Source organism: Pholis gunnellus (assembly GCF_910591455.1).
Source record: "Pholis gunnellus genome assembly, chromosome: 5".
Classification (NCBI taxonomy): domain Eukaryota; kingdom Metazoa; phylum Chordata; class Actinopteri; order Perciformes; family Pholidae; genus Pholis; species Pholis gunnellus.
In genome coordinates, this window is record NC_136531.1 from 18253608 (window position 1) to 18280501 (window position 26894).

At 42.3% G+C, this 26894-nt stretch overlaps 2 protein-coding genes across 4 annotated transcripts; one reads left to right on the top strand and one right to left on the bottom strand.

Moving 5' to 3' along the window:
• Nucleotides 1-617: 617 nt before the first annotated feature.
• LOC306695947 (dynamin-2-like) lies at nucleotides 618-19714 on the top strand. 3 transcript variants are annotated; one of them, XM_079159390.1, is made up of 20 exons: nucleotides 618-1021; nucleotides 3750-3823; nucleotides 4199-4348; nucleotides 4454-4657; nucleotides 6095-6193; nucleotides 6460-6620; nucleotides 6893-7035; nucleotides 7128-7263; nucleotides 7745-7812; nucleotides 9181-9319; nucleotides 11404-11490; nucleotides 11595-11665; nucleotides 13073-13127; nucleotides 14897-15007; nucleotides 15276-15385; nucleotides 15479-15590; nucleotides 15948-16115; nucleotides 16261-16487; nucleotides 17012-17257; nucleotides 18994-19714. In XM_079159390.1, the coding sequence occupies exons 1-20, from the start codon at nucleotides 861-863 to the stop codon at nucleotides 19031-19033; spliced, it is 2562 nt and encodes an 853-aa protein (XP_079015516.1). In that variant the 5' UTR covers nucleotides 618-860; the 3' UTR covers nucleotides 19034-19714. The 3 variants fall into 3 exon arrangements, with proteins under 3 accessions (XP_079015516.1, XP_079015514.1, XP_079015515.1); XM_079159388.1 differs by lacking the exon at nucleotides 18994-19714 and adding an exon at nucleotides 17495-18981; XM_079159389.1 differs by lacking the exon at nucleotides 18994-19714 and adding an exon at nucleotides 17498-18981.
• Nucleotides 19715-20045: 331 nt separating this feature from the next.
• tmed1b (transmembrane p24 trafficking protein 1b) lies at nucleotides 20046-24466 on the bottom strand. Its single transcript, XM_079159423.1, has 5 exons — nucleotides 24209-24466; nucleotides 22653-22750; nucleotides 22362-22551; nucleotides 21201-21368; nucleotides 20046-21103 (listed from the first exon to the last, which is right to left on the bottom strand). The coding sequence occupies exons 1-5, from the start codon at nucleotides 24458-24460 to the stop codon at nucleotides 21053-21055; spliced, it is 759 nt and encodes a 252-aa protein (XP_079015549.1). The 5' UTR covers nucleotides 24461-24466; the 3' UTR covers nucleotides 20046-21052.
• Between the last annotated feature and the right edge of the window lie 2428 nt (nucleotides 24467-26894).

A 26894-nucleotide genomic window follows, 5' to 3' on the forward strand; every position in this document is an offset into this window, starting at 1 on the left:
TTTTCACTTAAAACAAATAATGGCCACTTAGAATAATTTATAATCAGATTATAATGTATAATAGCAGTGATAATAATGCATTTTAAAAATATAATGTATTACCACTATGGGATTATAATATACTATGATACTAAAGTGACAACTATTAATTCATTATATAATGCTTTTTAATGTGTTATGATTATTGTTATGAAGCATTATGAATATTTATATTGATGATTGCTTTTTACTATAATTATGCAGTGCTATAGGCAGATTATAACGCATCATAAGTATGTTTACAATACATGGACGTCATGACATCTATTATGTTATTAATCTAACAAGACAAAACGTTTTCAATATTCATGTTTTACTTTTGATGAAGCCAATTGAAATAAAGTGTAAATTTGCGAAAACTGCTCTAAAAAAATATCGAAATAAATAAATGAATTCCTTCAGGTGTTTTGTAACTTTTCTTCGTATTGCAAGTCCAACAACTGTATTGTAAAAATTATAACATGGACTGTATATTGACAGACGTCCCAGCTGACCAATGAGAGAGGAAAGAGACGCTGGAGGCGGAGCCACGATCTCCGGCGGAGGCTGGGTGTCGCCTGACCGGATGATGACAGAAGTTTTCGGTTTATTGTTGCTACTTTAATCATGCACTCACTCAGATATTAACCTCGCCGGTGCTCTGACCGCGGTCGGGACTCTTGACTCTGAACTGCCTTGTGTTTTTGCGGAAATAAACTCAGAGACTGCGGCAGACTGCAGTGACATCTGGGAACTTTTGCTGTGAAGAGCGACCCCTTGGCTCTTATTTTACCGGGAAAGAAGAGCAGGACAGAGCCCGCTGGGCTGACCGAGCCGCCGCTATGGGAAACCGGGGGATGGAAGACCTAATTCCCCTCATCAACAAACTCCAGGACGCCTTCAGCTCCATCGGCCAGAGCTGCAACTTGGACCTGCCGCAGATAGCGGTCGTCGGCGGCCAGAGCGCAGGGAAGAGCTCCGTGTTGGAGAATTTCGTCGGGAGGTTGTACCGTTAATATGGATTAATCTGACGATGTGAATGTGATTTGTTTTCCTTCCGTGACTGTAGTGTGTGGCCCTTGTTGTTCTTTTAGGACAAACTACGCTGAGCTATTGCGTAAAAGTCGCCAACTAAGCACTTGGCTGCGCGCTCAGTTTGTCGGTGCCTCCCAGTTTTTTTCTTTTTTTGGTAACGGATTCTTTCCATTTTGGAGCCGAGCTATTCACGATCCATAATTACGCATGTTACGCTAAAGAAAACAGCTGTTGATGGAGAGACAAAAACTGAGGCCAAATTCATTTAAAATGTGTATAAAAGTGATGTTAGTCTAGAGCTCGTCATCCTAGATTTATAGAAATATAACTTTGTCTTGGCACGGATCTGTTCAGTCGCTGAGTCATATTAGGCCCAGTCTGTCAAACATTGACAAAGGTTGTTTTCCTTGAGACTGCTCGCCAGCGGTTGTAAACACCTCTATATAGGCCTCGCGTTACAAAGGTCAGGTCAATGTTTTACCTTCAAGGGTGAGGTAGGCCACAAAAAGATTGTTGGCGTATTTCATGAGGTCAATGTCAAATAGATGAAGTACTGAAGGAAAACGACAGGAGTCTGCACTCCCAGCAAGCCTGCGCTGCTGAATTTCCTCGTGAGGTTGATGAATGAGTGTAGAGGAATTTGAATGAGTTGTGTGGAGCCCATTTGATGACAAATAGAAGCAAACACAACGGTTCCATTAACGCCATATGTTAGGATCACTCTGCTCAGCTTATACCGACATAGGAAATAATCACTGAGCCAGTTTGTCTGGCAGTTAAAACAAGCCTAGAGGAAACATCTATTTGTAAGGAAAGGGAAGGGGAAGACGCCGCCATAGAGGCCTAATCTGAAGATATCCGTAGCAGCTTTGTGTTTTTATCTCCCAGTGAAGACGGCCAGAAAAAGGGAACACTTGACTCGTCTACATGATTTCACTTGTTGTTCAAGGGATAGGGAATGTTGATTAGCCCGCCACGTCTCCTTTTTTTCCTGTTGCCTTTTGTCTCCGAGTCCCAAGCAGTGGCTGGGGGAGACAGTAGGGGCATTGATGCGTTTGTGCTGGGGTCATCAGTGATGTCACCAGCTGCACTGTCATGTGTATATGACACACTGGGTACCAGATACCCACAGAAGGCTACTTAGCTGTTTACGTGTTTGTTAATTAGCCTGGCGACGTTGGCTCGTGAGATCAGTTTATTCTTTTATTTTTACTCGAGTAGGTTTTAGTCCGTGCTGCAACTAGCTGTTTGGTTCCCAACCTGTGGGAAGGGACCCCTCCAATGGGTCGCGTGATTAATCTGAGGGGGTCACAAGATGATTAATGAGATAAAAAAGACAAAAATGTAATTATTTCTGTTTGGTAAATATTGGATGGTTTTAAGTCTAGCATTGTGTTTGAGGGGGGTTGTTTGTGCTCATATGTATGCTGTGACGGGGGGTGGCAAGAAGCCACTGCTTCATTTCACAGGGCCAATAAGCCACACAAGTTGGAAATAGGGTCGCAACGAACGATTATTTTCATTATTGATTTTTGTTTTGTTTTATCAATTAAATTGTCTGTTTTTGTCCAATCAACAGTCCAAAATGAACTATTTTCAGTGTGCAATGAAAGAAAACAGCTGAAACCATATATATTTGGCATTTTTTACTAAAACAATTAATCAATACTCAAAACTGCTGCAGATGATTTTTTACTAATCGATTAATCAAGCAATTATTTCAGCTCTAGATTGAAACCAATGATTTAAACATCCACACATATGAAGAGCTGTAACAGCGAATGTTTTGGTTGTTTACTGGATAAATGAAACAACGATTTAATTGATTAACCTTCTTGTTGGTAAATGTATCTTTCATGTTGTGCTTTCATAAGTGACAGGAAGAGATGAGGAAAGAGGATGGGAATCACTGTTGTGTAACATCCTGACTGCTCTGTCAGCAGTGGACAACAGGCACAGGGTGTGTGTGTGTGTGTGTGTGTGTGTGTGTGTGTGTGTGTGTGTGTGTGTGTGTGTGTGTGTGTGTGTGTGTGTGTGTGTGTGTGTGTGTGTGTGTGTGTGTGTGTGTGTGTGTGTGTGTGTGTGTGTGTGTGTGTGTGTGTGTGTGTGTGTGTGTGTGTGTGTGTCCTGCTTAACTTATACTGAAACTCAACTCAGTCATTGCTGCTGACCCGGCAAACACGGAGACAGAAGGACAGACAGACATATTCTCATCGTAGCCTGGAGAGATGTGTAGTCAGTGACCTGGAAATGATCACAACTGTATTGAACATGAGTTTCCATTCTGATATACGCGTGTGTGGGATAAGAAGGGGAAACTGAGACATGTTTCTTTCTCTTTGCACCATTTATAATGAACAGGGTTGTAAGTCAACCTTTTCCTTGCATCAATAATGCACAAGTGTACTGGGGATCAATTTTAGAGCTTGTGCTCTTATTTTGGTAGAAGCTGACACATATTCAGTACTTTATCATGAGAACGTATGAAGACAAAGGGGCTAACGGGATTTTTTTTCCCACAGTTCGTATGTATTTGCTGAGAAAGAGTATCATGTTGCTGAATATTTAATCGGGGATCAATGCGAGTGCACACGATTTCTCTTATTTTAACATTTGATGTGACATTTTGTCCGTCAACGTCCTTGTCCCAAAGTGGTCCGTTTGTATTGAACTTTTTCTCTCATTTTCTCTCTCAGGGACTTCTTGCCCAGAGGATCTGGCATCGTCACCCGTCGTCCTCTCATCCTCCAGCTGGTCAACAGTAAAGCAGGCAAGTTGTGTACACGAGTCAAACAGTCGGCAAAGTGTTTGCGCTCTTAAATCCGGGCTTTTAAACAGTTAAATCAAATTGAAAGGACAATTGTCGGCACAACCTATAGACCATGCAGTCGCATAACCATCCAAATGTACACAAAATGTTTCACACAAGCTTTCTCAAAAATGTACAATACAATCCAGATTATTACGATTTTACTACAACATGCTTAATGAAATGAATAGTTACATTTCACTCCCTTGAAGTTCCTGCACTGCTTCTTTGTGCCATCGCTCTCTGTCCCCTATTTTAACGTATCTGTTTCTATATTCATCGCCCACCCATCACTCGCCCTCACTCCTGTCTTAATCTCTCACTTTCTCCATGTAGAGTATGCAGAGTTCCTGCACTGTAAGGGACGTAAGTTTGTGGACTTTGACGAGGTCCGTCTGGAGATTGAAGCAGAGACTGACCGGATCACGGGATCCAACAAGGGCATCTCATCCATCCCCATCAACCTCCGTGTCTACTCTCCCAATGGTAACACACACACACACACACACACACAAACTCCGCCTTCTAGATGCAAGTTTTCAACCTCTAATTAATTCCTTTCCTGCCTACTACCCGATCAAAATCTCTCAGTGCTGAACCTGACCCTGATCGACCTGCCGGGGATGACCAAAGTGGCCGTGGGAGACCAGCCTCAGGACATCGAGCACCAGATCAGGGACATGCTGATGCAGTTCATCACCAAGGAGAGCTGTCTGATCCTGGCCGTCACCCCGGCCAACACTGACCTGGCCAACTCAGACGCCCTCAAGATTTCCAAGGAGGTGGACCCTCAGGGTAAGGGGACCTTGTGAGACCCCGAGGCCTCAAGTTAATCTGTATGTCTTTTGATAGCCTTTTTCTATTTTTTTGGCTCTAATTTGGCACAAAGCTAATTACCTTTTGCTGTATCTTGCAGCCATTATCACTCTTCTTTCTATTAATATTTGCCTCCGTGCAGGGGCCGACTCGTCAGAATAATTAACAGTTACATTATTAAAAGACTTCCTGGCAGCGTAGATGTATTAAATAAGATTAATAGAAATGTAATCACCTTCTAGTTTGGCTTTCTTTCATCCAATCCAGAAGATGTTATTAAAAGTACAGGCGTTTAACTGTGGAGTGGCTAATAACTACAGCTTAGCAGTTTTCCCTTAACTTTCCATCTAATGCCATCATCAAGTAGAAAAATAACAATGTGTCTAATACTTTGGTTTATGACCAAATACCTGCATGTTCTCAACCAGTCTCAGCTGTACATTGTGTTTGATGCTAATGCAAAGCTAATGTTAGCTAATGTTGAACAAACATGATGCATGGTAAACATCAACATGTTAGCGTTGTCATTGAAAGTACGTTAGCATGCTGATGTTAGCAGTTAGCTCTGCTGTGCACAGCCTCACAGAGCTGCTAGCATGGCTATATATGTAGAATCTTAAGCCTCTTTCCAACTGGGCAAAAACCCACCAACATGTGGCTTTTGTCTTCAGTTGGAAAGATTACAATCGGCATTCATTCCCTGGACAAATGTCTCTGCAGTAGTCGCGGGTATTTATCCTCTCCAGCTCCGATTAGTGAGCAGTGATAAAACATGACACCCGGTCTGACATGTTAATTTTTACACCTTTTTCAGCCCGAGGCTTTGTGCACTCATTGAAGTAATTATTATAATTTATTAATGTAAAAAACTAAAAATGAATATGCTCCCTCAAAGCCACCAGACTCCAGTCAGACAACTGTCATTTTAACTCGCTGATTGTCGTGAAACACACTTCATCCAAACTCAAAATAAACTTGATCAAAACCAGCCTTTCCACTGTTTTCATAGTTCGCAAGAGAGACTGAATAATAAGTAGCAGATCATTTTTAAAGTAATTTTAAAGTGATTTTCAATGTTAACTGTCTACTAACCCTGCTTTTGGACGGCCGGTGACATCGAACATGACAACAGAAGAGAAAAAATCAAACTGAAAGGCATATTCGTCTACTGGCAATAAGAAAGAGTCTACCAACTATTTTTAGCAGGTTTTCATGTGTATAAAAAACCTGCATATATGCGAGTTTTTGTGGAAAAAGACTGCAAAATATTGCACTAACACGCTGTTGTACTGTGGGTTATTGGAATTGAACTACTTAAATATTATCAATATATCAAATTATCCGTGTAAATCCTAAAATCCCTGTTTGACATTTGAACACAAGAACTTCCGTATTATCAATGACGCCTGTCTTTAGGTCTACGGACCATTGGTGTGATCACCAAGCTGGACCTGATGGATGAGGGGACGGACGCAAGAGACATCCTGGAAAACAAACTACTGCCGCTCCGCAGAGGTGAGACCGCACACACACACACACACACACACACACACACACAAACACACACACACACACACACACACACACACACACACACACACACACACACACACACACACACACACACACACACTATAAATTCTCAACATGGCGACGGCTAAGTCGGCAGCTAGAAGCTAACGCTGCTAACAGCGTTGACAGTGCAAACAACAGCTCTGACAGAACTAACTGTTTTTAGTCTTAAGCCACAAAGAATGGGCCTTGTCTGTGTTTTTCTTTAGGTTACATCGGGGTGGTGAACCGCAGTCAAAAGGACATTGATGGAAAGAAAGACATTCGCGCCGCCCTGGCTGCTGAGAGGAAGTTCTTCCTGTCCCACCCTGCATACAGACACATTGCCGAACGCATGGGCACATCACACCTGCAGAAGACCCTCAATCAGGTAAGCCATTTTTCAATTGTGCTTCAACGTTTTTTTGTGTATTGGTGCTGCACTGAACTGAAATCACACTAATCCATTGAGTAAGAAAGTGTTTGTGTTTTAACGTTTTTTCTTTTCTGTTTATCATATTGATGTTTTTTCTTTCTAAGCGAGTGCTTCCCTAAAAAAGCACACATGATGAAAAATAAAAACACGGATCTCCTAAGCATTAACATTTTTCACATTTAAGCAGAGTGACTTTGGGAAAATATATTATTTTTGTGTCTTTCCAGCAACTTACCAACCACATTCGAGACACGTTGCCAGGTTTGCGCAGTAAGCTGCAAAGCCAGGTGTTATCACTGGAGAAAGAGGTGGAGGAGTACAAGAACTTCCGCCCTGACGACCCCACGCGCAAGACCAAGGCCTTGCTCCAGTCAGTACATGCACGTACCGACGCTCGCAGACGCACAAATACATTATTTCAAGAAGTTACGACATTCCTTGTCTACTACTTGCATTTCGTAGGATGGTGCAGCAGTTTGGCGTGGACTTTGAGAAGTGCATCGAGGGATCTGGGGATCAGGTGGACACCTCCAACTTGTCAGGTGGAGCAAAGATCAACCGCATCTTCCATGAGCGCTTTCCCTTCGAGCTAGTGAAGGTGACTTTTCTTTGTTTTGTATATGATCTTTTAGAGATTAATTAGTCTGGTAGTGCTTTTAATTTGAGTGTATTATAGTTATGAATTTCAGCAGGTTTTGACTTTAACTTAAGTTATAAGTCACATATTTTTACATTCGTCTTTTCATTTGTCGAGGAATTGCTCTTTTATTTTGTTAACAAACCAACTGTGTCAAAGGATTGTTTGTTTCTTACAAGTGGCTCAATCAGTCATAGTTAAGTTAATAAAGTGCTCCGACTGTTTTGTGTTTACAGTACTTATGTGGCAATCTTTACAAATACTGGTTATACTGTAACCATGTTGCCTAAGCTCTCATAAATCCAGTGCTAAGAAAGGGAACACAAACCACAGACTATCCCTTCTGTCTGGCCTCATGTGTGTCAGTATACGCTCGTCAATGAGTAGACCTCATTTTGCATAGAGCAAATAAAATCTAAGCTTTTTTTGCCCCGTGTCTTAGATGGAGTTTGATGAGAAGGAGCTGAGGAGAGAGATCAGTTACGCCATCAAGAACATTCACGGAGTCAGGCAAGCCTGCAAACATTACATCACGATTTCCGCACATTTGCCTTCGCTGTCTTTGTGTCTGTTCTCCTGTCTGCCAGACGTACGGTCTTCTCTGTCTTCAGGTGTTGGTGTATGCTTTGTTTTCCATCTCCCCCCCTTTAAAGAGTAACTTTGATATTTTTCAACATGGATCCTATTTTCCCATGTTTTTGTGTTTAAGTGACTAATGGGGGTTAACATTTTTTGAAATTGGTGCAGTATTGAGCGACAGCGCTGCAGATGCTAAACGGGCTGCAATGTAACCGCTCAGAGCAACTGTTCACAGTCAAAGTACTAAAAGTACTGTTTTTACCACTGACGGGCTCAGATGTTGTAAGTGTCTGACAACATAATGGAAAGGAACCCACAGAGGAACAGAACATTTTGCTTTAGCTTTAGCTTGATCCGGCCTGTTTGTTATTGTGTGTCTCACTTGGAAAAGTCCCGTTCTGAAATCTCCTGTTTCCATAATGTAGTCCATGGGCAGGCAACCTTGCCTAGTAACAAGTGTGCAAGAGAGTTTCTTGGAAATGTTGAAGTGCCCTCTCATCCGCATGCCAAACTACCTCTTCCACAGCCATTGGCAGTTGTGAGACTTGTTCTTTACAGTAGTTTAATTAATGATTTTCCCCACCCAGATTCCACAAAGACCCGCCCTATCCTTTATAAGGGTGGCCGCCTTTTCCTTTATGGAATAAAATGACAGATCTGTTGGAGATTCCAATTCTGATGTGGTGTCATAATTAAACCTAGTTTTATCTTTAATGTTGATATGGCCCACTGATTAACAAGAACATTTAAAACTAGCACGCCATATCAAAAAGTTTGCCAACCACCAGTCAGACACTTAAAGTATCAATCTGAGCCTTTCAGGGGCAAAAACAAGCACTCTTAGTGGATGTACAATGATGGTGAGAAACTGCCCCGGGCGATTACATTGCAGCCCATTTAGCGGCTCCCGTCTGCAGCGCTGTCGCTCAATACGGGACCACTTTCAAAAATTGTTATCCCCATCAGTCATTTAGACACAAAAACATGGTCCAGGTTGAAAAATACCAAAGTTACCCTTTAAGTGTGCTGTCTCTTCTGTCTGTCTTTGTTCTCTTTCACCCGTTTCATTTTTTCTTTAGTCTCCCTGGCTGCTTGTTAGCCTTATAGCGGTCTTCCACTCTTTGTTCTAGTTTTTCTTTCACTACTCCTCATTTGGTCCTCGTCAGTGTGTGTGTGTGTGTGTGTGTGTGCTCATGTCTTCCTCCATCTGTGAGTCTGTCTCTTTATCTTCCTGCGTGTCTCTCTGCTCCCCTCTCCTGCTCCACGTCTCCATGTCTGTCTTGTCTGTATGTCCTTCAGGACAGGCCTGTTCACCCCAGACCTGGCGTTTGAGGCCATAGTGAAAAAGCAGATCATTAAGCTGAAAGAGCCCTGTCTGAAATGCATCGACCTGGTCATCCAGGAGCTCATCAACACATTCAGACAGTGCACTAATAAGGTATCGCTGCATGGTCTCCTGCCCGGCTGCCACACCCGTACTACATACACACCACAGAGACCAGCCAACTTTAGAGCTGCCAGAGGCCATTTTGGTGCCAAACTGTTGTATGAAGCAGCCGTTTGAGTTTTTCTGCTATGTGCTTTTGGACATCAGTTCGGCATCTTGGAATAAAAAAAAAGGGGGATGAATTCAGAGATAAAGGTTGAGTTTTTCACATTCCTGCTTTGAAGTTCACTTGCATGAACATCAGTGGATGTATTTGAATGTCCGGGCTGTACTGCAGTGCACTGGAGTGGTGTCTCTGAGAGGCTGTGTGGTTAGAAACAGACGGGATGTGAAATGGTTCATTACAAAACAAGCTGCAGGCTTGGTTTTAGGCTACAGCTGAAACAAAGCACTACTGTCATGCACAGTAGTGCTTTGAGCTAAATGCTAAGATCAGCATCCTGACATGACGATGGTTAGCAGGTATAATGTTTACGATGTTCACCATCTTATGTTGGCATACTAACAATTTCTACTATCAAAGTAAAGTATTGGGTGGGTTAACATTTTACCAGATGGTGGCGCTGTACAAAATGATTTGGCAATCCATCCAATAGTTGTTGAGGTATTTTATTCTGGACCAAAGTGGTCCCACAACTGACATTGCCATCCATAGAATCATGATGCTAGCATGGCTTATAAGCTGTAGGCTGACTGATAAACACCTGCGGCTTGTTTCTGTTGTGTACATGAAGTAGAACTAACTAAATACCTTCTTTTTGTTCTCATGTTCCTCAATCTCCATCCTCATTCTTTTTTGAAACTCTTTCTTTTTTCCCCCAAACTATTGCATCTCACTTGGGCTTTCATTTTTTTCTGCCACCGTTCCCTTTTCCCCTCATCATGGCCACCTCCTCCTCCTCCTCCTCCTCCTCCTCCTTCACCCGACATAAAACCTCCAACTCCCATGACGCCTCACCACAGGACAGGCCTGTTCACCCCAGACCTGGCGTTTGAGGCCATAGTGAAAAAGCAGATCATTAAGCTGAAAGACCCCTGTCTGAAATGTGTCGACCTCGTCGTCACCGAGCTTGTCACCCTGATCAGGAAGTGCACTGAAAAGGTAAACGGGAACAGCGGAGTGACAGATGAATACACAGAGAGAGAGAGAGAGAGAGAGTGAGTGAAGGGAAGAAAGAAAGAAAGAAAGAAAGAAAGAAAGAAAGAAAGAAAGAAAGAAAGAAAGAAAGAAAGAAAGAAATGTGAGTGATGGAGAGCAGTCAAAGAAAGGAAAGGGGACTCACAAAAATGTAATCAACTAACTTGTCGCTGTCTCTTGTTGTTGATCGTTCCCCTTCACCGCTGCTTGAAGGCTTCACTCAGCACACGTCTCACCCCCCTTACCCTGTGGTTCCCTCTCTAATGACGAACTGATCCTGGATGCCTACCAGCCCGCTTACCCAATCAGCACTGCAATTGGTGATTTACGTAACAACCCCTCACCCTGCCTCACTTATCAAATCAGATCCCTGCTCTCACAGGAAGAAATTTGGCTGCTTAGAAATGGCACGACTGTGGCTGTTTTCCACCCTGTCCTGTCCAGGGAGATTTTAATGCATTATCCTCCGATACACCAGTTTCTGCACCACTGACACCAACTATGTAATCCCCCCCCCCCCCCCCCCCCCCCCCCCCCACCAAACCCTCATCTCTTCCTGGACTTTAACCTGATCTTTTTCCTCCACTTCCTCCCTGATTTGTTGAGACTCGCTATCAGCTTGAGATGATACTATGCTAATGCTCACTGTTTTCTTTCATTTTTAACCGCTTAATTGCGATCACAACATCTATAGTTGGAATCTCAAGCTGATATGGAGCTCATTAGTGCATGCCTCCACAGTCTTAATATGTCAAAATGTCCTTCCTCATAGTGTGTGTTTATACTGTGTTTTTGCCTTCGGCGGTTGGGTGTAGCTGCTTGTGAGGATACTTGGTGTTTGCGGTGTTGCGTAAGTCTATACGGGTGTGTGTGTGTGTCCTGTAATCACGGTGCCTGCAGCAGTGTGTGTGTGTTGTGTGTGTGTGTGGGTCTACAGCTGGGATCCTACCCTCGACTGAGAGAAGAGACAGAGAGGATCGTCACCACCTACGTCAGAGAGAGAGACAGCAAGACCAAAGACCAGGTGTGTGTGTGTGTGAGAGTGTGATAGAGAGAGAAAGATGCAGCCCACATTTGTATAATTTCACCTTTTTGTGTACATAACATGTTTAATGATCTGTCTCTCAGGTGCTGCTGTTGATTGACATTGAGCTCTCCTACATCAACACTAATCATGAGGACTTCATTGGATTTGCCAAGTAAGATACTCACTCAAGATACTTATTGAAACAAGTAGGTGATTAATTGGTTAGGCAATTGACAGCAAATTATTCTGCAACTTTTGATTTTCTGTTAACTATTGTTTTCATGCAAAGATTTGTTGGCTTCATCTCCTGAAATGTGAGATTCTTATGCATTTCTTTGCCATATATGACACTAAATCTTTATGTTTCTCCACTGTCTGCTGTATGGAACAAGCAGTTTCAATAATGGATCTAATATGGATATAATAATGGATAAGTTTCACTGTTTTCAAATATTTTGTTGATCAAAAAAATGATTCTGCAGATGATTGATGAATCAATCCATTACAAAAATCAACATTAAGTGCTGCCTTATTCTCCAACATCCAGCCCTGTGAAGCGTCGATTGATTAGTGAAATGTAAAGACATTTATGCTTTCCATCTGAAATTAATGAAATGTTTTGTAGTGTTGGAAAGAAATTGAACAGTCTTAAAAAAATCACCATTACTACAGCCCAATCATTAATAGATTTTGAGGCTAATATTGATATTTGAGAGTTTAAAAAAAATGTATATAAAAAATCTATTGAACAATATTCATTACCTCAAAATGTTACCTAACCACCAATTGTATTTCAAAACGGCAAAGTGAACATTACTGAGAATCACTGTACAGCTGCACTAATGGTCCTTTAAAGGCTTAGTTCTGTTTTTTTCACTCCTTTTGTTGTTGAACTTTCCCGGTAACTTATGGGAGCAGCTCTTCTCAAAACTATGGCCCTACACATGAAAGTATGATTGTTTAATAGTTTGTGCTCATTAGCCAACAAGGAACTCCCTTTCTAAAGATATCCACATTACAATTTCAGTAATTACATCATTCTTTTGTAACTTCTATTCTGCATCTGACCTTTGTATGTTTTTTTCTGTACCCAAACAAGGCAATGCATTATTTGGTAAAGTGTACTGTATATTATTAAAGAAGTGTCTGTTGTGTTAAAAGCTGTAACGATGGCTCTTTCATTGTTTCGATGATGGACAGAAAATGATTCGTCTACCATTATAAGAAATTGAATAGATTAATAATGTATGCAAACACTCTCAAGTCCCAGGCTCTCACTTGAGAGGATTTGGTGCTTTCATTCGTCATATGTGACAATAAATTGAATGTCTTTGGGTTTCAGACTGAAGACATCATTTTGGGCTTTAAAAAATTGTGATGGGCATTTTTCACCATTTCTGTACTCATAAAGACCAAACTAACTAAGAAAACTATTGGCGGAATTTATGAAGAGTAATCATCAGTTGTTGCCCTAGGTAACAGTGATATCAGAAATATCTAAATATGTGCTTTTGTTCGGCTACCCCTTCATCCTCGGATGTTACACCAGAGTTTATGTTATTTAATCTTTCTCCTGCAGTGCTCAGCAAAGGACTGCTGCTAACGCCACCAAGAAGAGAGTCATGCCCAATCAGGTAACTCTCCTGTTTCAACAGATGCACCATATAACGCCCTCACACTGTAGCATCATAGCAGCTGCTTTCTCCTGCTGTTCTTTTACTTCTTGTTCTCTCTGTCGATGTCTCAGCCTGTCTTTCCTGTCATCTTTGCCCTTTTGTTGCTTCACATTTACACACACTCTTGTCTGTGCCCCTGTTGTCTCTTCTCTTTATTTCCCTTTCCTCTTTCTCCTCTTCTGTTCCTGCTTTTTTTTTTTTTGGCCCAGGGAGAGATTCTTGTAAGTACCGTACCCCCCTGCACCTCCACTTGACACTTCCTCTTTGGGTGGGCGGGGAGTCAACGGTCATTCAGGCCTTGTCGAGAAACGACATTTGGGCTCCTCGATGAAGAAGGGGGAAGCGAAAGCGTTTCACTCAAGGATGTATCATGAGAACTGGATACCATGTACCAAGATGGCAGCCATTCCTTCCAGTTTTCAAAGTTTCTCACCCAGCGAATAGGCCGAAAGATTTTTCTTCTCATCCCGTTTTGGTCCTGTTGTTTTTATCATATGTGGAATATGGTGGAACATAAGTAGCCCGTCTTGTTATCCATGTCTCTGATTCTCATTAACACATAGCCTGCGTGGGTCACAATGTAAGCCAGCAGTTTGAATTCATTAAACTATTCCCAAAGAGTCAGCCTGCAGACTCCTCTCAAAATCAGGTGTATATTAATGTGTGACCATTGAGCTTATTTAACTATCAAATACATGTGCATAGACATAAGTGAGACCTAAAAGTAGATTGGGTGTCTGAAATAGATTACAAAAAAATGTTCTCTTTGGTGCCTAGCTCGTCAATGCCGAAACATCCCTAATTATTATAGTGTGTTCTATGCAGAATGAGAGAGGGGGGCAGTCGGTGCATACAACTGATTATCAATTAGACGTATACAACCGCCTTCCATAGTGTAGCCTCACAATTAAAACCAGAAAAGTAAACCATAAACACCGTGGGTGTGCCACTTAGCGTGCTCGCAAGCTGGTTCATTAAATCAGTCATTAATTAACATGGATGCAACATTATTTTCAACTATGCCGAGGTATAACAATGCTACTTATAATGCTATTATAACCACACACGTGTTATCCTTGATTTGATTGTGCCTGAAGTGCCCTCGGCCCGTGAACGCAAACATTTATAACGTGTCATTTCCGGAGTGTCACCTCTCTGGACGTGGAGCTCCGACCCCCTGCGGCCGCAGACACGTCTGCAGCTTCTTCTCTGCTGCAGCCAATGATTTATCTACTTTCAGTTTATCAGGACTTTTTCATGTGACTTGGAATGTAGCGAAGTACAACGGTTCTGATGAGAAAAAAATGTTGGAACTCAAAAAGTATCCCGACAAGTACACACAAAGAATTAAGTTACAGTAACAAAAGTAAATGTAGTGTGTTACTTCCACCCCTGATTATCCCTGTGTGTCTGTTCGCTTTGTCTTGTCCGTCAGTCTGACACAGAGAGGGATGCAGAGAAGGTGATTTTCATTGCCTGTCATTTATTTCCAGTCTGTGTTTGTGGTGTATTCATGGGTTGATCTGACTGCACTGTGCTCTTTTTTTTCTTAGTGAAGAATACTGCTGCTCTTGCATGGCTGTTGTGCTGTATATCGATGTACATCGATATACACGACTATATTTTGTCTTTCATGTGTGTCTAGTATTCTGAATGCTTTCTGTAGATATGTTTTACCCCTCTTGTGGGGTGTGTGGTTTCTTCAACTGTTGGGCTCTCACATGCAGGTGATCCGCAGAGGCTGGCTCACTATCAACATCAGTATCATGAAGGGGGGATCCAAGGACTACTGGTTTGTCCTGACTGCTGAGTCTCTCTCCTGGTACAAAGATGAGGAGGTAATGCTGCTTACGGGACAGTAAATGCAGGAAAATGTTTTGTTTACTCCTTATTTCATGTGAAAGAGAGGAAGGAGGGCTTGTTTTCAAAGACAAAAGTTCCAACATCTGGTAAAGAGTTGTTACTATAACGCTACAGTAAATCTGTAGTCATCATGTGCCACAGGATCGAACTTGTCGAACTCACTTGAAGTTGCTCCGGAGAGTTGATGGTTTATTTGTTAGTCTGCCTTCTTTTATATTTGTCATTCCATCACTGTTTTATCAGGAGAAAGAGAAGAAGTACATGCTGCCTCTCGACAACCTGAAGCTGAGAGATGTGGAGAAGGGCTTCATGTCCAGCAAACATGTCTTTGCCATCTTCAACACTGAGCAGAGGTGTGGATGCTATGATCCTCTAAAACAATCATGTTTAAGGTGTTCGTCCGTTCTGATATTTGGTTAATGTGCTTGTGTGTGTGTGTTTTACAGAAATGTGTATAAAGACCTGCGTCAGATTGAGCTGGCATGTGACACTCAGGAGGATGTTGACAGCTGGAAGGCTTCGTTCCTCAGAGCTGGTGTTTACCCAGAGAAAGACCAGGTACACAAGAGTGTGTTCACAGTTTAAATACTGCAGGCGGTTAACAAGGTGTATTAACATAGGATTCCAGTATTCCTTTAAGTGTAGCGTAAGGATATTTAAAGATACACCGCACATTGTGATTAATGTTTACCAGAGAGAGCCGTCAGCTGTTTGCATATATTTGGGAAAGATTTGTTTTAAATGAACTTAGAGCTGTGCCCAAGACCACTGCTTCAAAGCTTAATGGTCTATCAATCCAACATTCAAAGTTAATAATTTAATTAAAAAAAAATACATTCGAAGGGATTTAAACAAACCAAACATCTCTGCGTCTGCATCCCTCACGTCTCCTTCTCTTGTCTTGGTCTCCTCCAGCCTGAGAGCGAAGATGCGATGAATCCTAGCGACACCGTGTCCATGGACCCGCAGCTGGAGCGGCAGGTGGAGACCATCCGCAACCTGGTGGACTCGTACATCGGCATCGTCAACAAGTCCATCAGAGACCTCATGCCCAAGACCATCATGCACCTCATGATCAACAGTGTACGTGTTCTGTCTCTTTTACCACCAATCACACTGTAGACCTAGAGAGGTATGAGATGGAAGGTCATTTATCGATAACATGGGTCACTCTCTCTTGCCTTGCTGTCTAGCTGTATTGACTTCCTTTTTTGTCTCCCATCTCCAGGCGAAGGACTTCATCCACTCCGAGCTGCTGGCCTACCTGTACTCGGCCGGGGACCAGGGCAGTTTGATGGAGGAGTCGGCAGAGCAGGCTCAGAGGAGAGATGAGATGCTGAGGATGTATCATGCTTTGAAAGAGGCGCTGGTCCTCATCGGTGACATCACCACCACCACTATTTCTACCCCAGTGCCTCCACCAGTAGACGACAGCTGGGTCCCCAAGGACCCAAGGTGACAAGCGCGATTCAACACAAATACATCAGCCGATAATAGCTTTCTGCAGATATATCGGTATCTGTGTAAACAGGCCAGAGTGCAGTCGTGCCAAAGTAGGTTTGAGGTATTGTAGAAACGGAGTCACCATTATATACTTTGGCCACAGGAGGCCACTGTTGATTTGTCTACTGTACAACGTCCTGATTATGTATCCTGGTAGAAAAGAAATTGAAGGAACAATGTCATGTGTTTTACGTAAAGTGGTGGATGCACAAAAACTGTGTCACAATCAGTAAACAGACTTCTGTCTCCTAATCAGCGCCATGTTATTTCTCTGCATATGTACAAATGCATACCAAAATAGCTTCAGCTTGTATTTAATAAATTATCCCTAATTATAATCCTCATATTTGCATAAGCCGCCAGTCAGAAATATGCATAAAACTGATACAGAGAACACCAATAACGTATCAACATACAACGTAAAATAATATAAAATGTGACTCTTCACTCTAAAGCTTTCTGTCTCTCTGTGTCAGTCCTCCACCGGCGTCCCGCCCGGCCTCAGCAACAGTGGCCCCTCCCAGCCGACCCCCAGGGGTGAGGGGGCCCACCCCGGGCCCTCCACCCCCTCTCAACCCCTCACCAGCATTCGGAGCACCGCCCGTGCCGTTGCGACCACCTGGCCAAACGGCCTATGCAGGCGATCCTAACGCTGGTGTTGTGCCTCTTATCCCTTCCAGGCCGGCCCGCGTGCCTCCTGCACTGCCGCCCGGGATTCCCAGGTACAATCGTTAACAAACACACACACAATGTGATGACTTTCGTGACTTTGGTATTGATGGAAGTTGTTGGGACAATTGGGACTGCTGCTGGTGAAGGGTTGTCCCGTATGCTCTGGCTTTTGGTGTTTTGGGAATCTTTGGTGCATGACTATCTGATGATATTATTCCTTGCATGTTCCTTCTCTCCCCCCCCTCCTCCCCCTCCCCCTCCCCCTCTCCTCCTCTCTCTTTCTGCAGCAGAAGACCTCCGGCTGCTCCCAACCGACCCACTGTCATACGTCCTTCAGAGCCCTCCCTGCTTGACTAGAAACACACGTTTACATTTTTATATTTCTCCTGAGCAGAGATAGTCATTTTCCATGAATATTCCTATAACTACAAACGTTGTCCTACTGTAACTGGTAATCTGATGCTGTTTTAGTCTGTGCATTTCAGAAACATTATATATGTACTTTTGACTTAATATGTAGGTAGCTTTTTTTTTAACAAGGAATATGACATTTTCTGCGTTCAGTATTATGAAAAGGGATCCATTTGATGATGTTGTTGAGTTAAAGATTATGAACCAGCGAGTCATCTTTTGCTGTTTCATTTGAAATGGAATGTGTCTTAAAACGATTCATAACTTTTATATAATGGTAAGAAAACTATTTTAGAGGTAATGTTTTTGTGAGTTGTATACTTGCTAACGTTTTGTCAGTAATCTTACACACTAAGCACCTCATTAAGTAAGCAGCACTTTTCGATAAAGTCTCTTCTCTCCATTGGTGGTTGATTTTCAAAGCTTTCAAATGAGCTCATTAAATTCAGACTGACTTTGTATGCTTCAATATTTTTGGCTAATCACTTTATTAGATTTTTCAGCTTTCGGTTTTGGAGTTTCTCTTGTGGACCAATTAAAATGAGAAAGAGGAGGAGGAAGGGTGCTGGGGAAAAAGCACAGATGTCTTCTAGTATATTACTGATAATTATGCTCTAGTTCAGACAGTTACCTCCGACCACTGCTCATTCTTAAAGAAATATGTATCCAAGTGCCTTGAGCAAAACATATTTTGTAATTACTCATCACCTTAAAAAAGCCATAATGACAAAAGGCTCATGTTTGGAAAGGGGCCTTCAGAAGGTGCGTGACGTGATGGACTGAATAAAGGAATAGAAACAGAAGGTGTGGTGGCTGGTGCTTGTTCTTGCTGTTGGACATTCTTTGCTTCAATTCTTTTCTCAGATTCTCATGCACCACCAAGCCTCTCTTCGTCTGTTTTGTTGTTGGATCTGTCGTTGTCCGTGCACATGACGGTAAACATGTTGTACATGTACCTGCTGTCACTGTATGTGACCGTCAGCGTACAGTTCAGTGAGTATTACGCAACAGAGTCCAGGTCAAGACCTTTTGACTTGCATGAGAGCCAAACGGAGACAGCCATGCAGAACAAGAACGTTTCACTTTTCTGTGCGCAGCCTGGCATGACCTCCCCTCCTTCCTTCCTTCCTTCCTTCCTTCCTCGCTGTATGACGGAGCTGTGGGTTGCCGTGGTAACCGTGGTTGCCAAGGGCAACACAGAGTAAAGACCGTGTTACTCATTCCTTTTGGGCTGTTCATAGAGCCGGGCAGGAACGGCTGAAGGTATGCAGTCTTACTCCAGTTCTCTACAGATCTTTTCCTTCTCCGTTGTGTCTGTCAGCTGCTACTAATCCACGTAAGAACAGAAACTGAGCGTAGACATCTTTGCACACAGGCGACCTCCACACATCCCATCCCGTCCCAACCACTGGTGAAGGAAACTCTGATGTCGAGCACTCCCGACTTGGACTCGGTCATCAAGAGCTGGAAGAGTCTGGCTTCAGAAGTTCAGGTGTACCAAAGTGTTTATGTTGCCCAGAGCTGTTCCTATATCCTCACTCTGAAAGGGTTGATGCTTTGTTTTGTATTAGACGTTTAAGGAAGGTAACGCTGCAGGATTATGACAATGGATGTGGCTGGATCATCTTCTATGTGAACAGGCAATATGATCACCGCTGTACATACATGTGTTATTAAGCTTACACTGCATTTCTAGTGTTTAATGTATACTGTAGTTCAATACTCATCAGTTTTTCTTTTTAATAGTACTACTGAAATACTTTGTCTCATAATTCCTCACTTGAAATGTCTGGCTTGAGCGTGGATGAGTCAACAAGGAAATGTTAGAAAAATGTGTCAAATTAAAAGATCAAACTGTATCATGAAATGTTTTTTTCTTGTTTCTTCCTATAAGACTAAATAACGTAATAAACACTTCTGCCAATGTTTTTTTCTTATATTGCTAGATACTGGACAATCTGATAATTGATACTATGAACAATACATTTAACTCATAAGCTCCTCTCTCGCAGCCACATGTGTCACTTTACACTTCAATGTAAAGCAGAAATGGCTCGATGTAGTAACTTGGCAATTTCACCAAATCCAGTGTTTTACTATTCACCAACAAGTGCAGTTAATTCATGCTGATTCTTTAAGTATCTAATCAAATAAACCTGGTATTTAACCTCTAAACCAACTTCACCTTAATGTCAGATAATGCCAAAGTTGATTTTGACAATGTTTTTATAGGTTAAGGTCAGACGTTAGGGGGAGCTACATCAGCAGAAATAAAGTGTCTGTACACGGTTGGTCTCAGACTCTGGTGGTTTAAAGCCTCATTTGCTGTCGTTAGATCATGAAACATGTCGGTGTTAACAGCACTAAGGTTTCTCATGATTTAAATATGCAGTCCTGACAAAACACACTTCAAAAGATGAATCATTGTGTCACCATTTTTTATTCATTGAAGACATCAAACCAAGTATTTCCTGTGTAAAAAATGTATTTATTAATATCAATGACTCATGTAAACCTGATTTTATTTATTTTTTTACTTATTCTACTGAATATGCCTGTTATTTTTTGTATTCTTTTTTAAAAACACTCAGTGGCTGTCTGAGCAGGATCAAAATGTCACATTCTGTTGACACAAACATACATCTGAGACAAAAGAAAGTTTGATCATCTAGAAGACAAGAACAGAAGCAAGGGACACAAAAACACACATCTAACAATCAGTATGTTCACACTGAATTATCCTGATACATATCTGAACTGACATACACATACGTACTACAGAATTATCTGGAAGAGTACTGACACGTTGTACATTATTGGCAATCACACTGCAAATCATCCCTCTTTGTGATTCTACATTCTTACTGGTCAACAGGTCAGCGTGGACTTGAGCCGACACGTGAAAAGAAATCAGTAACATCTCAAAACAAGTAACGCCCGGTCAGATGGACACCTCACTAATATGATGGAGAGATCTTTAACTTTTAGGAAGAACAAATACGGCAACGACACTATTGCACATTGTTATCCCATGTAAACCGACCTTTAACCTTTAGTGAGGACAATCTCACCTTTAACGAAATATTCCAAAAAATCTCACCAGTTTCACAAACATAGTTATGCTACAATATTTACTGCTCTGTCTATGCAGGCAGTGCCTTTTTAAAATGCATTTCCTCATTGGTTGGTGGTGAGATTTGACATTAAAAGGCACTAAATGAAATCAAATCACCATCTTCCTCATCTGGTTACCCTTCAAAATCTCATAATATTGAATTATTGCTCACAAGCTGATCTAAAACAAGATTTTAGACGTAAAATCCGTTAAAACTGACGACGAATGCTGGTGTCCATGTAGACTAAATGAAAAATAATAAGAGCATAGTCTGAATGGGTAACCAGCTGAACATCTTGTCCTCGATTGTTCTCCTCTATCATGTGCAGACCCTCCGCTTATCGTCGAACAGTTTACGGACGGTGTAGACCTGGCAGTGGAGAAATACACACAAAGACAGCATGATGTCGGTGTGCGACACATTCAAATTAGAAGTGCTGCGTGTGTTGCGTCGGCGCTCCACTTACCTGGGTAAAGGCCACACACAGCATCACCAGCACACTGGCACAGGACCAGAAGGAAACCCTCCACAGGTTGTCCTCCAGAAGGTTTCGGTCCCGCGCCTCAAAGGCCCGCAACACCGTCTGCATCTGCCGGCTGCGCTCCAAGCGTTTGTGCAGAGAGTCCATGGACTCCTGAGGAAAATGAGAGGACGGTTTTAGGGACTTCAAAAGAAAAAGAAACGGTGGCTGTAATGAGAGAGAAGTGGAAGTGAGAGACAGAAGACTCAAAAGTACACAGAATATGAAATCACTCTCGACTCATCCTTTGTCGAATTTAGCAGACGTGTTCATTTTCTGGGCTGGTTTTGATTGTGCGTTACACAGTCATAGCGTCGGGTCATGCCATGGACCAAACCATCACTTTGGTCTGGTCCAGCTAGTCTGACCCCCACGGTAGCTCATGTTTAGCAGTTAGGAGTCTTCCAGTAGACGCGTATCAGTTAAACGGTTGAGGCTGACGTTATTCTATATTTTCCATAAAGTCAGCAGATCTCACGAGGAGACCAAAACCACGACTGCGTCTTTCAATACTTTCCCACTTCCCCAGTCTGACTGTGGCACTCGGCCTCAAATTCAATGTGTTCCTACTGAAGTGATATATAGTTCCACGAAGAAGAGAGGCTAAATAAGTTAATTGAATAACCTACAGTATGTATGTTCGTCACTGATGTGCCTTTAATAGGATTTGGACAACGATGTGGCTCTATGGCACAGAGGAATAACATATATCAGGCTTTTGGCCAAACAGACAATATGTGTTAGTCGGAGCAGTTGATTGTTGGTTTTGGTCTTTTCATGGGATCTGCTGACAATAGGAAACATACAGAATATTGCTAGCCTTATTCTTTGAACAGCCAAGCTATATTTAACAGCATCTGGTCCAGAGGCCAGAACTACAGGAGCAAGGGGACATATCTAAACCTGAGAAAAGCTGTATTCATACTATTAATGCTTAATTAAAGACACGTTTGCAATCTGAACTGGGTTGCACCGACACAACAAACCTGATACAACTATCTCTTCTCGTACTCCCTGCATGTTGTGCAGACATTAGTTGAGTGTATATGCCAACAACTGGGGTGTATTTAGAGGCCAGCTGCATAGTGGACTAGACAACCATCTCACCCGGATGTCGTCCAGCTTGTACTCCAGAAGGCTTCCATCAGGCTCCACTAATCCCGGCCACTCTTCGTCCCCACCCACATCTCCTCCTTGACCCTCGATGATGATCTCAAAGAACACCATCTTCTCTGAGAAGCGACTGAAGCTGTTGTCGAAGCAGATTTCATAGTCTCCCTCCACCGTAGGCTCCACCCTGGAACAACAGGAAATGATGTCAAATATGAAGCGACCGACTAGCTCAGTAATATGAAACATGACCAAGCATTCGGACCAACGTGAGGAGGCAGCACTCACACGTGGACTCCGTCAGAGCGTCGAGACTCTATGATGACGTGGATGCCTTCTGGAGAGATGATGGTGAAGTCTACGTCCATACCAGCGCCCGCTATCACCTGGATGTGCACACACAAATACATACACTCTTTTTTTTTTCTTGAAGAATATTTTTGGCAGTTTGTCTTGATGAGATAGTGACAGTAGAGAGACAGGAAGTACTGTCTGTGAAGAGAGACAGGAGTACGACACGCAGGCAATAGTAGTAGTCACAGTGCAGTTATATGGTCTGTGCCCCCCCCCCAAGACAAACAAGTGAGATTACGAGTGCCATAAGAGAGGGTGTATTGTCGTCTCTCAGATTAGGACTCACCCGTTAAACAAACACACTGGTTAACAATAGAACTTTACAGTAGACGACGTGGTCCTGTGTTAATACATGTTATTTTTAAGAGATTTGTATTGTTCTGAACAGAAGCAGAGCTGAAACAGTAGTTGGTCTATCAATTAATAAATGCCCGAAATTCACAAATATTCCTTCTAACGTGAATATTTGCTAAAGTCCCTCGACCTCTGTGATAGTAAACGGATACTATTTGGGGTTTTGGAATATTTTTTGGGACAAAACAAGCAATCTGAAGTCATTGCCCTGGGCTCTGGAACATTATGATGAACATTGTACATGATTAATGGAGAATGGAAATAGTTGTTAGCCTAAACAGTAGACTGGAGATCTCACTGTGCACACAAAGGGCCTGTGGCAGCAGCTCAAAGCCACTCAAAGTGTTAAATGAACTCTTACGAGTGGGAATCCTGTAAATCAATACTATGAACTGACTTTAAGATGCGGCTGTTGACCTCTGAATAACTAAAACTACTGTCTGATTGAATGTCAGACAACAGATAAGGGGATCTGTCCTTCCTAGAAATCAGAATCAGCTTTAATGTCCAAGTAAGTGTGAACACATACAATGCATTTGGACTTTGGTACATGCACAGAATTAGACAGCTAAAAACAGGGACAACAAAGCTGAACGAGGTAAACATAGACACTTGACCAGATACTACGTACAGATATATATCAGGACCAGAACCAGGACCAGAACCTCCCTTAAAGAACAACCTGGTGGATGACCAGAGGCTAATAGGATCTGGCACTTCCACTTGCCTGTGATTCACATGACTCATTCAAACTTACTATGAGCATTGTGTGTATTATGTCATTTCCTGCACAGTATTTTGTGATCACTGACGTGTGTACGTCTCTTTCAGGAAGTACATATTTTATTGCAATATTTCTCAAAAGGTGCTATGAACGACAATATGAAGATAATGGAGTCATAAGAGCTGCCATTAGCCAACAGCTCCCCTTTAAAGCTGGCTCGTGAGAGTATGCACAGCGTAGAGTGTGCAGATACACTTCCAGCATGTCAGCTAGCTAAAGGAGTGACGTTACAGGTTATTAACAGTTAGCCATCCACACCGTGTTCCTGTACCGCTGTTGTAAGCCTTTAGCAGTTGGCACGTGACCGTGAGCATACTGAGTGATTATGTCTGCTGACCACACACACAGTTACCTGATATTCGACCTCCATCGTACCATTCTTTATTGCTGTTTGGAAGAAACACTCGGATCTTCCGGGTGGCACCAGGAACGTGAACTCGCTATCTAGGTTCTGTCTGAAACAGTTCGCAGCCCCTAAACACCAGCCAAACACGACTGCGAGGACAAGCAGTCGCGCTCCACATCCCCCATTCCTCCGAAGAAGGTCCATGGTGAAGATATTCCCAAACACAGGGCTATCTATGTTCAGCCATCTCCTTCTCATCCCTCTTCCGCAGCAGAACTTTGCGATGCTGTGATTGGATGGAGGACCCAGAACGAGGGCGATTCTGCGGACCAATCAGAGGAGGAAGAGTAGCAATATTCCTCCAATCACTGCAGGGCTGAGGTCGTCACTCAGAACCACCTCAAGACGATATGCTACTGTATGAAACACTGAGAAAGTGACCTGCTGTGTGTTACATGTCTCTGAAGTGACAAAATACAGTGTCACCACGTTATAAAGGATTTATAGGTTATAATGGCTTTATTTAAAAGATTAATTAATATTTTTTTATATATGTTTTGGGTAAGTGACTTGTTAATACTAACTGGTTTCCAGGTTGGGAAAAATCTCTCTTGCTGGCAGACTTAGTCTGGAGATTTCACTGTGCAGTTAGATCTATTGTGGTTGCAGCTGTCCAAATACTATTTAAAATGCTAAATAAACTTTAGTGACTATAATAAATCGAACATCTTATAATGTTATTGCTCTTTCCAAGGTCAAAATTGACTAACCCTGATAAGGACATAACATTAATTTATCTTATTAGATTCTACTCTATTGGACGACAAAAGGCCACGAGGGAGCTCCAGAAGAGGTCAGCAGGGTCAGGCATATTGTTATCTTTTGTAACTATTAGTATGAACATCATCTCTGTGCCATTACTGCCATGTTTCTAATATTATTTAGTTGTTTTGTGTACATTGTGACTGATACGGATCCTTTGCTTTGTGTCGCCCCCAGAGCCTTATAGGGGTGAAGCTGGCCTATCGTGGGCTTGATCGCCTCCTAAACCTCTCTCAGGCCAACCTCCTGTCTCCGAGAGCCCCCTTAGGAGGTGCACGTCCTCCTTCCCATGGGCTCAAGCAGCCCCATCGCTGCAGATTCAGACCAGGCAGAAGCAATGCCTATCACCAAAGAAAATAGCAGATTATTATATGAATGTGCAGCAGAGACATTTTTTTTTCAGGAAACGTTGTTAGGCAGAAATAGGAAACAGATAATTAGTTTTTGTTTTTTTTCATTTTTCATAAATGTCCTCTTTATTTATTAGTTAATATATAATTTTGTAATCAGTTACACAAAGTTACTTCTGGGGTTCCACACATGTTCATCTCTGTCTCTCAATAACATTTAACAAGCAACAACCACAGCCGCCAACCACGTCTGCAGACTTCCGTCTGTCCTCCCAGAGTCTTTATCTCCACTGAACACAGTGTGCATATGTGTGTTTGAGTATGTGTTATAGTGTGTGGGTAGAAAGTGAGTCAAAGAGTATGTAGTGTAGTTTCAACATGTGGAGTCTGTCATGTCAAACTGCCCCCTCCTACAACAACAAAAAAAACAACCCCTTTGAGTTTCACATGCAACAAAGCCTGAATCATCTCTTTTCATAAGTCAAATACTTTATTGGCTCTTTGTTACACAGCGGAGAAATAGAAGAAAACATGCAATATCAACAGCATGCAGCACATATGAAAAAGATAAAGAGAGGGATATGAAAGTATTTATCAGAAAACTTGGTTCTGAGGTATGTGAATAATAAAGAATAAGAGGAAGAACAAAAGAGAAAGAAAAACATTCGTTAACCAACACAGATTCCAGACATGTCTGCACTTCTGCTCAGCTGTCCACATATACATGCAAAGGTAGGAATTACATTAGTGGACAAAGCAGGAAAAAGCACGTTGCACCTCAAAACAGAAAACAAGTATTGATAAATTACCCATGACAAAAAATATTAGTGGAAAAAGGAAGAATAATAAGTGAAGCAACTTTTGAACAATGCAGTGACCGTAAACATGGAAAAGAAAGTGTTGCCTAATGAGGTCTTGCTCTTGGCCGTGGTTTGCATCACAGTCTCTAAACCTCTGCAACACATTAGACATCTTCAATCACTGCGGGTTGCTCAGCAGGAAGGAGAGAGACCCACGACTTACCCCAAATATTATCACATGTTGCTCAACGTCCTATATGAGAAAGCCTGACAGTGTGGGAAGACGCTTTGTAAAATTCTCTGCTGCAGTAAAGTGCAAATTAATAAGACTGTGTGGGTGACATAGTGCAAGGCTGTGGTAGCAGCCGTGGGCAGCGGTCAAAAGTATACCGGTGAGAATTTAACAACTTGACCCCACTCCACTCATCCTCCACATCCAACTCTACTGTTTCAAAGACATCACACAACTGACAAACAGAAATTGGTGACAGACACACTGAGACAAATGAACCAAAAGTGTTGAACAGAACATGACACACAGTGAGCAAGAAACTGAAAAGTGAGAAAAGGAAGTGTCAGCTTAGGAACGATAACTATATTGGTGGGGAGTGTCCCGCGCACACTCACACTCACATGCACACTACTCACTCACTCACTCACTCTCTCTCTCTTTCGCTCTCTTTCCGTCATCTTCATTTCCTCTTACATTAGCTTGCTTCA

Coding starts and splice junctions, on each gene's coding strand:
- LOC306695947 (XM_079159388.1), top strand. CDS start 861: ATGGGAAACCGGGGGATGGAAGACCTAATTCCCCTCATCAACAAACTC. Junction 4,349..4,453: donor CCGTGTCTACTCTCCCAATG/GTAACACACACA, acceptor AAAATCTCTCAG/TGCTGAACCTGACCCTGATC. Junction 16,488..17,011: donor TGGGTCCCCAAGGACCCAAG/GTGACAAGCGCG, acceptor TCTCTGTGTCAG/TCCTCCACCGGCGTCCCGCC.
- tmed1b (XM_079159423.1), bottom strand. CDS start 24,460: ATGAGAAGGAGATGGCTGAACATAGATAGCCCTGTGTTTGGGAATATC. Junction 22,552..22,652: donor CGCTCTGACGGAGTCCACGT/GTGAGTGCTGCC, acceptor CTGTTGTTCCAG/GGTGGAGCCTACGGTGGAGG. Junction 21,104..21,200: donor TGTGTGTGGCCTTTACCCAG/GTAAGTGGAGCG, acceptor CTCCACTGCCAG/GTCTACACCGTCCGTAAACT.